The 13,916-nt window shown below is 40.0% G+C and overlaps 3 protein-coding genes across 3 annotated transcripts; all 3 read left to right on the top strand.

The window, feature by feature from the left end:
• The first annotated feature begins 4,880 nt into the window (after nt 1-4,880).
• LOC137578667 (E3 ubiquitin-protein ligase NRDP1-like) lies at nt 4,881-5,469 on the top strand. The gene is made up of 2 exons (XM_068292239.1): nt 4,881-4,999; nt 5,070-5,469. The coding sequence occupies exons 1-2, from the start codon at nt 4,881-4,883 to the stop codon at nt 5,467-5,469; spliced, it is 519 nt and encodes a 172-aa protein (XP_068148340.1).
• Nucleotides 5,470-9,281: 3,812 nt separating this feature from the next.
• Nucleotides 9,282-9,740, top strand: LOC137578666 (E3 ubiquitin-protein ligase NRDP1-like). The gene has a single exon (XM_068292238.1). It carries the CDS (start codon nt 9,282-9,284, stop codon nt 9,738-9,740), a length of 459 nt encoding a protein of 152 aa, XP_068148339.1.
• Nucleotides 9,741-12,989: 3,249 nt separating this feature from the next.
• On the top strand, nt 12,990-13,607 carry LOC137578665 (E3 ubiquitin-protein ligase NRDP1-like). The gene has a single exon (XM_068292237.1). The coding sequence runs from the start codon at nt 12,990-12,992 to the stop codon at nt 13,605-13,607; it is 618 nt and encodes a 205-aa protein (XP_068148338.1).
• The last annotated feature ends 309 nt before the right edge of the window (nt 13,608-13,916 follow it).

The following is a 13,916-nucleotide window of genomic DNA, read 5'->3' as shown; positions in this document are numbered from 1 at the left end:
GCTGATACGTGAAACGAAAGCACACTGTCCTGACAAAGACCAGAGGTCAGTTACCTGTCAACCAGGCATTAACGAAACAATGCCTCCTATAAAAGCGAATTTGGGTCGTCGGCGGAAATGTAGTTGAATCCCGCGTACAGATAAGACTATATCCAAATAAGTAATAACATCATATTGTATTTCGATATGACCCAGGTGCTGATTAAAGCTCCAGCCGCTATGTTTTCATTGTCCCGATGAGTCACGTATGCACTTACTGTCAGGCTCTGAAGATCCATAATGAAACGAAAGGAATGTGTTGTGCTGGCGGCAAAATCAAATTACCTTAACTTGAAGCACCACCAGAGCAAATGCGAACTCTTTTTTCCGGATCCACTACTGAATCAAAGCATTTACTATCAAACATTACGAAATATAATTCCTGCTTCTAAATGACGTCAGTTGAGGCGGAAATTGTGGCTGCCCAATTCGTGCCAACTTTCAAAGTCACTGAAAATCGGTCACAAAGCTGGCGCCCTGCTCCCCTTCCTAGATAGTGAACATAAATTTCTTTAAATGTACTGTATCGGTGATGATAGAGACGAAGGCAATGCACGATATAAAATACATACCTCCGTAAGGAGATCCATCATTTCGCAGCTACAGGAGCTTCTCCACAATCGAAACAATTTGGTGTGTTTGTTCAAAATAGCACTTGATTTGATGCCCTCGGCTACTCACAAAATTTTCATCCACGCACAAAAAACACAAACAGCGATATGTTATGTGCCATCGTGCATTCATCCCAACCAATGGGGTTACATTGGTTACATGGGAGCCTCGATGATTTGCATATTCAATGGCAACTTCAGCGCAGAATGGGCAGTCCTTCCACCAGCTAATAATGTCGCACCTATTCCAGATGAAGCAAGAGATAAAGCTATCAATCTGATGAGGAATGGAGCATCTAAGAAGATGCGCCCACCTCCACTATTTGTCTACGATGTCTATTAACGATTCATTGTAAATGTCTTCTGTCAGTTCCATGTGCAAAATATCCTCAACCAAATGCGAATGTTTTCTTTCCCACAACTCAGTTGGAGGTGAAGGACAGCAAGCAGTCACAAGACCGAATATGGTGCAAACTCTTTTTGAATTGCATTTCCAAGTGACCAAAGCTTGCTCATCTCCGAATGCAGCTGTCTCTGTGAAATTTTTCATCCCTTTGAATAAGTTTTGTCCACCAGGATATTTAATAACTGTTAAAATTCTATTCGAAAAGTGTTCTGTTTTTTCCTTAAATGTGTTGCTGTAATCAATCAGCTCCTTTAATAACACGTATATACATACGTATTACGTTCAGTCGTCCATTTGCGAGCACGCCTATTGCCGTGAGTGCATTGCGAAATGCATTAGTGTGAAGAACAACTGCCCGGTAGATCTTACACAATTGTTCAATAGTCAGTTGGTGCCAGCCTCTTACCTGATCCGCAAGCTCATGCTGCTATTTTGAGAACGGATGCCGTGAGTTGGAGGATTTTCGATCGCATTTGGCTAGCTGTGACCATAATCCCAAAATGGATGTTCGGTGCCCCAAGGGCTGCGGAATGACGGTGCCCAAAGATGAAATACCTGAACATAATTGCGTGGTAAAGTTGCGCGAATTAGTGATGCAACAGCGTAAGGAGGTATTGAAAATGAAAGAGGCCTTGGATGGTCAGCAGCAGCGCATGTCGTACTACTGTCGGGAACTAGAGATGTTGCAGCATTACATCACCGGTTTGACGTACACAAATTCGGTGGTGGGAAATATTGGGGATCAGCTCGAGAGAATCATCAAAGCCTCGTCCTGTATGTCTTACGGATCTTGCCCATTACTATGACTGCTAAGTCCTGTGTAGTTATGCTGGGCTGCGACAACAGACACATGCCCGAGAACCTTCGTCCTGGAATCGGTATGGCCATCATCTTTGATGATGGAGTCGTGGAGGCGATGGCCTAAGTAGCGTCTGTCTTGGTCCGTTGCTGTATATTTTTCTAAAGTTTACATTGTCCGTGGTTCACTCAAGTTGAAATTTAAAGCAATGTTCTTATCATTAGCCGCATCTTTGGATCTTATATACCCAATTAATACTATTTTGAATTCATACATATAAGATACTCGACAAACGACAGAACACGATCTAAATTTGTTACATTCCTTAAACTTAAGGAGCCGAAAAATGTATCATAAGCGCAGAAACATATACTTATATTCATATGAATAACACTCATATAAATTAAATTTTAAGAATGTTAAAAGGCAAAAAAAAAAAAAAAAAAATAATAAGCAATGTACTATTCCGGTCGTTTGAACTTTGTTTTATGCTGCGTTTCGCTTTTGTAAACTCTTCATGACTTTTTGTGATGCCATCGCGCTCCGAAACATTTAATGGAAATGTGAAAATTCCCCCTCGGGGCCAACTAATACTCAAGGCTGTTACGTGAAACGAAAGCACACTGTCCTGACAAAGACCAGAGGTCAGTTACCTGTCAACCAGGCATTAACGAAACAATGCCTCCTATAAAAGCGAATTTGGGTCGTCGGCGGAAATGTAGTTGAATCCCGCGTACAGATAAGACTATATCCAAATAAGTAATAACATCATATTGTATTTCGATATGACCCAGGTGCTGATTAAAGCTCCAGCCGCTATGTTTTCATTGTCCCGATGAGTCACGTATGCACTTACTGTCAGGCTCTGAAGATCCATAATGAAACGAAAGGAATGTGTTGTGCTGGCGGCAAAATCAAATTGCCTTAACTTGAAGCACCACCAGAGCAAATGCGAACTCTTTTTTCCGGATCCACTACTGAATCAAAGCATTTACTATCAAACATTACGAAATATAATTCCTGCTTCTAAATGACGTCAGTTGAGGCGGAAATTGTGGCTGCCCAATTCGTGCCAACTTTCAAAGTCACTGAAAATCGGTCACAAAGCTGGCGCCCTGCTCCCCTTCCTAGATAGTGAACATAAATTTCTTTAAATGTACTGTATCGGTGATGATAGAGACGAAGGCAATGCACGATATAAAAATACATACCTCCGTAAGGAGATCCATCATTTCGCAGCTACAGGAGCTTCTCCACAATCGAAACAATTTGGTGTGTTTGTTCAAAATAGCACTTGATTTGATGCCCTCGGCTACTCACAAAATTTTCATCCACGCACAAAAAAACACAAACAGCGATATGTTATGTGCCATCGTGCATTCATCCCAACCAATGGGGTTACATTGGTTACATGGGAGCCTCGATGATTGGCATATTCAATGGCAACTTCAGCGCAGAATGGGCAGTCCTTCCACCAGCTAATAATGTCGCACCTATTGCAGATGAAGCAAGAGATAAAGCTATCAATCTGATGAGGAATGGAGCATCTAAGAAGATGCGCCCACCTCCACTATTTGTCTACGATGTCTATTAACGATTCATTGTAAATGTCTTCTGTCAGTTCCATGTGCAAAATATCCTCAACCAAATGCGAATGTTTTCTTTCCCACAACTCAGTTGGAGGTGAAGGACAGCAAGCAGTCACAAAACCGAATATGGTGCAAACTCTTTTTGAATTGCATTTCCAAGTGACCAAAGCTTGCTCATCTCCGAATGCAGCTGTCTCTGTGAAATTTTTCATCCCTTTGAATAAGTTTTGTCCACCAGGATATTTAATAACTGTTAAAATTCTATTCGAAAAGTGTTCTGTTTTTTCCTTAAATATGTTGCTGTAATCAATCAGCTCCTTTAATAACACGTATATACATACGTATTAATATATTTTGCTACATTTTTAAATGATGAAGCGAATTAAAAAGTTATCAGCAATTTTCATTTGACTTGATTCTCGACCCACTGAAGCGGTCTCATTTGATAAGTAGGGCAACAACAACATTTTTCCAATTTAACTAACGCTATTTAATGAAAATCGACACTTCTGGCTGGCAGGAGGATTCCAACGACTCGCAACTAACTAACAACGCTGGCTCAACTGCAACCAGAAACACTTTATGTACGTGAGACTCGTTAAGGGCTTTTTTTTATTTCGTTTATTAATTGTTTATTAAAATTTGCTTTTGTTGTCCTTTCATTGTAAACAGCGTACGTGCCACAGTTCCCAAGTTGCTGTTGCCGTTGCTGCTGATACTGGTGTTGTCGTTGTCAGCGACGATGCGTCCCACTCATTTGATGATAATCATCCGAAGGCTAAAAAGAAGGACGATGGCGGCAACAAATGAGGTCGACAAATTTAAGGGCTTATTTCGTTGTTAAGTAAAGGCAGCAAAATAAGAACACACCAAATAAACGACTCGTAATTGTGTCGTACATTCTCAGCAAAACAAGCCATTTTATTAACCTTTTTCAACAAGATCTTACAATATTTGCTCCTTTTAGTTACTAAATTGCCGATTCTGACTATTTTTCAGTTTAACATTTATTAAGTCTCTTGTATTGGATAAATTTAAGTCCTGTTTCAATTCAATCAGACACATTTGACAACAAAGGCGTAAGATGAGATGATGAAGTGAAGTGACAAGAATGTAAATGGTCAATAGGGTATAAAGTCGGCGTGATGAATTACTTCATGTTTTCGAATTGAATTTAAAATTTAGTAGGCTGAGAGATTTAATGTCAGTGCTAAAAAAAACCTTACCGACTGAACGCGACACATTCATTTCGAATGAAAATTTTTAGAATCAAGTTATTCGGACAATATCTATATAAAAGTATATGGTAATTTGCCCAAGTTTAAGAACATTATTTTTAACAAATTAAAATTTGAAATTTTCATTCGTTTTTTTTTTTTTTGTTTTAGCCAGAGCATCATTGAAAACCTAATCCTGAGAAGAAACAAAAATCAATCATGGGCTTCGACATAGCTCTTATTATCGGTCGCACCGACGAAGAACTTTTTATGTTCGATATGTACCAATATCCTGGAGAATCCAGTTCAGTCGTCCATTTGCGAGCACGCCTATTGCCGTGAGTGCATTGCGAAATGCATTAGTGTGAAGAACAACTGCCCGGTGGATCGTACACAATTGTTCAATAGTCAGTTGGTGCCAGCCTCTCGCCTGATGCGCAACATGCTCGGGAGCTTGAAGATAAAGTGCTGCTATTTTGAGAACGGATGCCAAAAGGTGGTGCAGCTGGAGGATTTTCGATCGCATTTGGCTAGCTGTTACCATAATACCAAAAGGGATGTAAGGTGCCCCAAGGGTTGCGGAATGAAGGTGCCCAAAGATGAGATGTCTAAACATAATTGCGTGGTAAAGTTGCGCGAATTTGTGATGCAACAGCGTAAGGAGATTTTGAAAATGAAAGTGGCCTTGGCTGGTCAGCAGCAGCGCATTTCATCCTACTGTCGGGATATAGAGATTTTGCAGCATTACATCACCGGTTTGACGTACACAAATTCGGTGGTGGGAAATATTGGGGATCAGCCCAATTAATACTATTTTGAATTCATACACATAAGATACTCGACAAACGACAGAACACGATCTAAATTTGTTACATTCCTTAAACTTAAGGAGCCGAAAAATGTATCGTAAGCGCAGAAGCATATACTTATATTCATATGAATAATACTCGTATAAATTAAATTTTAAGAATGTTAAAAAGCAAAAAAAAAAAAAAAAAAAAAAATAAGCAATGTACTATTCCGGTCATTTGAACTTTGTTTTATTCTGCGTTTCGCTTTTGTAAACTCTTGAGGACCTTGTAGCGTTTTTATTGCCTACAAAAATTAAAAAAATCTGAAGTTTTAAATGCTTTTGTGATGCCATCGCGCCCAGAAACATTTAATGGAAATGTGAAAATTCTGCATCGTGTCCAACAACGATGGCGGCAACAAATGAGGTCGACAAATTTAAGGGCTTATTTCGTTGTTAAGTAAAGGCAGCAAAATAAGAACACACCAAATAAACGACTCGTTTATTAAGTCTCTTGTATTATATAAATTTAAGTCCTGTTTCAATTCAAACACATTTGACAACAAAGGCGTAAGCTAAGATGATGAAGTGACAAGAATATAAATGGTCAATGGGGTATACCATAGTCGGCGTGTTGAATTAATTCATGTTTTCGAATTGAATCTAAAATTTAGTAGGCTGAGAGATTTAATGTCAGTGCTAAAAAAACAATACTTACCGACTGAACGCGGCACATTCATTTCGAACGAAAATTTTTAGAATCAAGTTATTCGGACAATATCTATATAAAAGTCTATGGTAATTTGCCCAAGATTAAGAAAATTATTTTTAACAAATTAAAATTTGAAATTTTCATTCGTTTTTTTTTTTTTTTAGCCAGAGCATCATTGACACCCTAATCCTGGGAAGAAACAAAAATCAAACATGGACTTCGACATAGCTCTTATTATCGGTCGCGCCGACGAAGGACTTTTATGTCCGATATGTACCGATATCCTGGAGAATCCGGTTCAGTCGTCCATTTGCGAGCACGCCTATTGCCGTGAGTGCATTGCGAAATGCATTAGTGTGAAGAACAACTGCCCGGTAGATCTTACACAATTGTTCAATAGTCAGTTGGTGCCAGCCTCTTACCTGATGCGCAAGCTCATGCTGCTATTTTGAGAACGGATGCCGTGAGTTGGAGGATTTTCGATCGCATTTGGCTAGCTGTGACCATACTCCCAAAATGGATGTTCGGTGCCCCAAGGGCTGCGGAATGACGGTGCCCAAAGATGAAATACCTGAACATAATTGCGTGGTAAAGTTGCGCGAATTAGTGATGCAACAGCGTAAGGAGGTATTGAAAATGAAAGAGGCCTTGGATGGTCAGCAGCAGCGCATGTCGTACTACTGTCGGGAACTAGAGATGTTGCAGCATTACATCACCGGTTTGACGTACACAAATTCGGTGGTGGGAAATATTGGGGATCAGCTCGAGAGAATCATCAAAGCCTCGTCCTGTATGTCTTACGGATCTTGCCCATTACTATGACTGCTAAGTCCTGTGTAGTTATGCTGGGCTGCGACAACAGACACATGCCCGAGAACCTTCGTCCTGGAATCGGTATGGCCATCATCTTTGATGATGGAGTCGTGGAGGCGATGGCCTAAGTAGCGTCTGTCTTGGTCCGTTGCTGTATATTTTTCTAAAGTTTACATTGTCCGTGGTTCACTCAAGTTGAAATTTAAAGCAATGTTCTTATCATTAGCCGCATCTTTGGATCTTATATACCCAATTAATACTATTTTGAATTCATACATATAAGATACTCGACAAACGACAGAACACGATCTAAATTTGTTACATTCCTTAAACTTAAGGAGCCGAAAAATGTATCATAAGCGCAGAAACATACTTATATTCATATGAATAACACTCATATAAATTAAATTTTAAGAATGTTAAAAGGCAAAAAAAAAAAAACAAAAATAATAAGCAATGTACTATTCCGGTCGTTTGAACTTTGTTTTATGCTGCGTTTCGCTTTTGTAAACTCTTCATGACTTTTTGTGATGCCATCGCGCTCCGAAACATTTAATGGAAATGTGAAAATTCCCCCTCGGGGCCAACTAATACTCAAGGCTGATACGTGAAACGAAAGCACACTGTCCTGACAAAGACCAGAGGTCAGTTACCTGTCAACCAGGCATTAACGAAACAATGCCTCCTATAAAAGCGAATTTGGGTCGTCGGCGGAAATGTAGTTGAATCCCGCGTACAGATAAGACTATATCCAAATAAGTAATAACATCATATTGTATTTCGATATGACCCAGGTGCTGATTAAAGCTCCAGCCGCTATGTTTTCATTGTCCCGATGAGTCACGTATGCACTTACTGTCAGGCTCTGAAGATCCATAATGAAACGAAAGGAATGTGTTGTGCTGGCGGCAAAATCAAATTACCTTAACTTGAAGCACCACCAGAGCAAATGCGAACTCTTTTTTCCGGATCCACTACTGAATCAAAGCATTTACTATCAAACATTACGAAATATAATTCCTGCTTCTAAATGACGTCAGTTGAGGCGGAAATTGTGGCTGCCCAATTCGTGCCAACTTTCAAAGTCACTGAAAATCGGTCACAAAGCTGGCGCCCTGCTCCCCTTCCTAGATAGTGAACATAAATTTCTTTAAATGTACTGTATCGGTGATGATAGAGACGAAGGCAATGCACGATATAAAATACATACCTCCGTAAGGAGATCCATCATTTCGCAGCTACAGGAGCTTCTCCACAATCGAAACAATTTGGTGTGTTTGTTCAAAATAGCACTTGATTTGATGCCCTCGGCTACTCACAAAATTTTCATCCACGCACAAAAAAACACAAACAGCGATATGTTATGTGCCATCGTGCATTCATCCCAACCAATGGGGTTACATTGGTTACATGGGAGCCTCGATGATTTGCATATTCAATGGCAACTTCAGCGCAGAATGGGCAGTCCTTCCACCAGCTAATAATGTCGCACCTATTCCAGATGAAGCAAGAGATAAAGCTATCAATCTGATGAGGAATGGAGCATCTAAGAAGATGCGCCCACCTCCACTATTTGTCTACGATGTCTATTAACGATTCATTGTAAATGTCTTCTGTCAGTTCCATGTGCAAAATATCCTCAACCAAATGCGAATGTTTTCTTTCCCACAACTCAGTTGGAGGTGAAGGACAGCAAGCAGTCACAAGACCGAATATGGTGCAAACTCTTTTTGAATTGCATTTCCAAGTGACCAAAGCTTGCTCATCTCCGAATGCAGCTGTCTCTGTGAAATTTTTCATCCCTTTGAATAAGTTTTGTCCACCAGGATATTTAATAACTGTTAAAATTCTATTCGAAAAGTGTTCTGTTTTTTCCTTAAATGTGTTGCTGTAATCAATCAGCTCCTTTAATAACACGTATATACATACGTATTACGTTCAGTCGTCCATTTGCGAGCACGCCTATTGCCGTGAGTGCATTACGAAATGCATTAGTGTGAAGAACAACTGCCCGGTAGATCTTACACAATTGTTCAATAGTCAGTTGGTGCCAGCCTCTTACCTGATCCGCAAGCTCATGCTGCTATTTTGAGAACGGATGCCGTGAGGTGGAGGATTTTCGATCGCATTTGGCTAGCTGTGACCATAATCCCAAAATGGATGTTTGGTGCCCCAAGGGCTGCGGAATGACGGTGCCCAAAGATGAAATGCCTGAACATAATTGCGTGGTAAAGTTGCGCGAATTAGTATTGAAAATGAAAGAGGTCAGCAGCAGCGCATGTCGTACTACTGTCGGGAACTAGAGATGTTGCAGCATTACATCACCGGTTTGACGTACACAAATTCGGTGGTGGGAAATATTGGGGATCAGCTCGATCGCTACTCACTAAAGCAGTGGCGCAACGGCTTGAGACTGGCCCGTATTACCAACTGGGGAAGTATCGTATCCACGCCAGATATATTTTTACACATGAGGATCAGGGATGGACTCGGCGCAAGTAATTGTCCCTGGCATTTTATCACCAAGATCCCTGAACGGTGTCACGAGGATCGTTGGCCAGAAGGTTTGGCGAACCTCGAAAACCGTCGAGAGAATCATCAAAGCCTCGTCCTGTATGTCTTACGGATCTTGCCCATTACTATGACTGCTAAGTCCTGTGTAGTTATGCTGGGCTGCGACAACAGACACATGCCCGAGAACCTTCGTCCTGGAATCGGTATGGCCATCATCTTTGATGATGGAGTCGTGGAGTCGATGGCCTAAGTAGCGTCTGTCTTGGTCCGTTGCTGTATATTTTTCTAAAGTTTATATTGTCCGTGGTTCACTCAAATTGAAATTTAAAGCAATGTTCTTATCATTAGCCGCATCTATGGATCTTATATACCCAATTAATACTATTTTGAATTCATACATATAAGATACTCGACAAACGACAGAACACGATCTAAATTTGTTACATTCCTTAAACTTAAGGAGCCGAAAAATGTATCGTAAGCGCAGAAGCATACTTATATTCATATGAATAATACTCGTATAAATTAAATTTTAAGAATGTTAAAAAGCAAAAAAAAAAAAAAAAAAAATAATAAGCAATGTACTATTCCGGTCATTTGAACTTTGTTTTATGCTTTTGTAAACTCTTCAGGACCTTGTAGCGTTTTTTATTGCCTACAAAAATTAAAAAAATCTGAAGTTTTAAATGCTTTTGTGATGCCATCGCGCCCCGAAACATTTAATGGAAATGTGAAGATTCCGCATCGGAGCCAACTAATACTCAAGGCTGATACCTGAAACGAAAGCACACCGTCCTGACCAAGACCAGAGGTCAGTTACCTGTCAACCAGGCATTAACGAAACAATGCCTCCTATAAAAGCGAATTTGGGTCGTTGTCGGAAATGTAGTTGAATCCCGCGTACAGATAAGACTATATTCACATAAGTAATACCATCATATTGTATTTCGATATGACCCAGGTGCTGATTAAAGCTCCATCCGCTATGTTTTGATTGGCCAGATGAGTCACGTATGCACTTACTGTCAGGTTCTGAAGATCCATAATGAAACGAAAGGAATGTGTTGTGTTGGCGGCAAAATCAAATTAACTTAACTTGAAGCACCACCAGAGCAAATGCGAACTCTTTTTTCTGGATCCACTACTGAATCAAAGCATTTACTATCAAACATTACGAAATATAATTCCTGCTTCTAAATGACGTCAGTTGAGGCGGAAATTGTGGCTGCCCAATTCGTGCCAACTTTCAAAGTCACTGAAAATCGGTCACAAAGCTGGCGCCCTGCTCCCCTTCCTAGATAGTGAACATAAATTTCTTTAAATGTACTGTATCGGTGATGATAGAGACGAAGGCAATGCACGATATAAAATACATACCTCCGTAAGGAGATCCATCATTTCGCAGCTACAGGAGCTTCTCCACAATCGAAACAATTTGGTGTGTTTGTTCAAAATAGCACTTGATTTGATGCCCTCGGCTACTCACAAAATTTTCATCCACGCACAAAAAAACACAAACAGCGATATGTTATGTGCCATCGTGCATTCATCCCAACCAATGGGGTTACATTGGTTACATGGGAGCCTCGATGATTGGCATATTCAATGGCAACTTCAGCGCAGAATGGGCAGTCCTTCCACCAGCTAATAATGTCGCACCTATTGCAGATGAAGCAAGAGATAAAGCTATCAATCTGATGAGGAATGGAGCATCTAAGAAGATGCGCCCACCTCCACTATTTGTCTACGATGTCTATTAACGATTCATTGTAAATGTCTTCTGTCAGTTCCATGTGCAAAATATCCTCAACCAAATGCGAATGTTTTCTTTCCCACAACTCAGTTGGAGGTGAAGGACAGCAAGCAGTCACAAGACCGAATATGGTGCAAACTCTTTTTGAATTGCATTTCCAAGTGACCAAAGCTTGCTCATCTCCGAATGCAGCTGTCTCTGTGAAATTTTTTCATCCCTTTGAATAAGTTTTGTCCACCAGGATATTTAATAACTGTTAAAATTCTATTCGAAAAGTGTTCTGTTTTTTCCTTAAATATGTTGCTGTAATCAATCAGCTCCTTTAATAACACGTATATACATACGTATTAATATATTTTGCTACATTTTTAAATGATGAAGCGAATTAAAAAAGTTATCAGCAATTTTCATTTGACTTGATTCTCGACCCACTGAAGCGGTCTCATTTGATAAGTAGGGCAACAACAACATTTTTCCAATTTAACTAACGCTATTTAATGAAAATCGACACTTCTGGCTGGCAGGAGGATTCCAACGACTCGCAACTAACTAACAACGCTGGCTCAACTGCAACCAGAAACACTTTATGTACGTGAGACTCGTTAAGGGCTTTTTTTATTTCGTTTATTAATTGTTTATTAAAATTTGCTTTTGTTGTCCTTTCATTGTAAACAGCGTACGTGCCACAGTTCCCAAGTTGCTGTTGCCGTTGCTGCTGATACTGGTGTTGTCGTTGTCAGCGACGATGCGTCCCACTCATTTGATGATAATCATCCGAAGGCAAAAAAGAAGGACGATGGCGGCAACCAATGAGGTCGACAAATTTAAGGGCTTATTTCGTTGTTAAGTAAAGGCAGCAAAATAAAAACACACCAAATAAACGACTCGTAATTGTGTCGTACATTCTCAGCAAAACAAGCAATTTTATTAACCTTTTTCAACAAGATCTTACAATATTTGCTCCTTTTAGTTACTAAATTGCCGATTCTGACTATTTTTCAGTTCAACATTTATTAAGTCTCTTGTATTGGATAAATTTAAGTCCTGTTTCAATTCAAACACATTTGACAACAAAGGCGTAAGCTAAGATGATGAAGTGAAGTGACAAGAATATAAATGGTCAATGGGGTATACCATAGTCGGCGTGTTGAATTAATTCATGTTTTCGAATTGAATCTAAAATTTAGTAGGCTGAGAGATTTAATGTCAGTGCTAAAAAAAAACAATACTTACCGACTGAAAGCGACACATTCATTTCGAACGAAAATTTTTAGAATCAAGTTATTCGGACAATATCTATATAAAAGTCTATGGTAATTTGCCCAAGATTAAGAACATTATTTTTAACAAATTAATATTTGAAATTTTCTTTCGTTTTTTTTTTTTTTGTTTTAGCCAGAGCATCATTGAAACCCTAATCCTGAGAAGAAACAAAAATCAAACATGGACTTCGACATAGCTCTTATTATCGGTCGCACCGACGAAGAACTTTATGTCCGATATGTACCGATATCCTGGAGAATCCGGTTAAGTCGTCCATTTGCGAGCACGCCTATTGCCGTGAGTGCATTGCGAAATGCATTAGTGTGAAGAACAACTGCCCGGTGGATCGTACACAATTGTTCAATAGTCAGTTGGTGCCAGCCTCTTGCCTGATGCTCAAGCTCGTGCTGCTATTTTGAGAACGGATGCCGTGAGGGTGAGGATTTTCGATCGCATTTGGCTAGCTGTGACCATAATCCCAAAATGGATGTTTGGTGCCCCAAGGGCTGCGGAATGACGGTGCCCAAAGATGAAATGCCTGAACATAATTGCGTGGTAAAGGTTCGCGAATTAGTATTGAAAATGAAAGAGGCCTTGGATGGTCAGCAGCAGCGCATGTCGTACTACTGTCGGGAACTAGAGATGTTGCAGCATTATATCACAGGTTTGACGTACACAAATTCGGTGGTGGGAAATATTGGGGATCAGCTCGATCGCTACTCACTAAAGCAGTGGCGCAACGGCTTGAGACTGGCCCGTATTACCAACTGGGGAAGTATCGTATCCACGCCAGATATATTTTTACACATGAGGATCAGGGATGGACTCGGCGCAAGTAATTGTCCCTGGCATTTTATCACCAAGATCCCTGAACGGTGTCACGAGGATCGTTGGCCAGAAGGTTTGGCGAACTTCGAAAACCGTCGAGAGAATCATCAAAGCCTCGTCCTGTATGTCTTACGGATCTTGCCCATTACTATGACTGCTAAGTCCTGTGTAGTTATGCTGGGCTGCGACAACAGACACATGCCCGAGAACCTTCGTCCTGGAATCGGTATGGCCATCATCTTTGATGATGGAGTCGTGGAGTCGATGGCCTAAGTAGCGTCTGTCTTGGTCCGTTGCTGTATATTTTTCTAAAGTTTACATTGTCCGTGGTTCACTCAAGTTGAAATTTAAAGCAATGTTCTTATCATTAGCCGCATCTATGGATCTTATATACCCAATTAATACTATTTTGAATTCATACATATAAGATACTCGACAATCGACAGAACACGATCTAAATTTGTTACATTCCTTAAACTTAAGGAGCCGAAAAATGTATCGTAAGCGCAGAAGCATATACTTATATTCATATGAATAATACTCGTATAAATTAAATTTTAAGAATGTTAAAAAGCAAAAGAA

This window comes from Drosophila tropicalis, unplaced genomic scaffold (assembly GCF_018151085.1).
Source record: "Drosophila tropicalis isolate 14030-0801.00 unplaced genomic scaffold, ASM1815108v1 contig_629, whole genome shotgun sequence".
Taxonomy (NCBI): Eukaryota; Metazoa; Arthropoda; class Insecta; order Diptera; family Drosophilidae; genus Drosophila; species Drosophila tropicalis.
The sequence above is the reverse complement of the archived record's forward strand: the minus strand, read 5'-3'. Positions and strand labels throughout refer to the sequence as shown.

Bases quoted from the DNA above. Each gene is read 5' to 3' on its own strand.
- LOC137578667 (XM_068292239.1), top strand. From the start codon at position 4,881: ATGGGCTTCGACATAGCTCTTATTATCGGTCGCACCGACGAAGAACTT. The intron at 5,000-5,069 runs GTGAGTGCATTG...ATTGTTCAATAG, and splicing joins TTGCGAGCACGCCTATTGCC to TCAGTTGGTGCCAGCCTCTC.
- LOC137578666 (XM_068292238.1), top strand. From the start codon at position 9,282: ATGTTGCAGCATTACATCACCGGTTTGACGTACACAAATTCGGTGGTG.
- LOC137578665 (XM_068292237.1), top strand. From the start codon at position 12,990: ATGGATGTTTGGTGCCCCAAGGGCTGCGGAATGACGGTGCCCAAAGAT.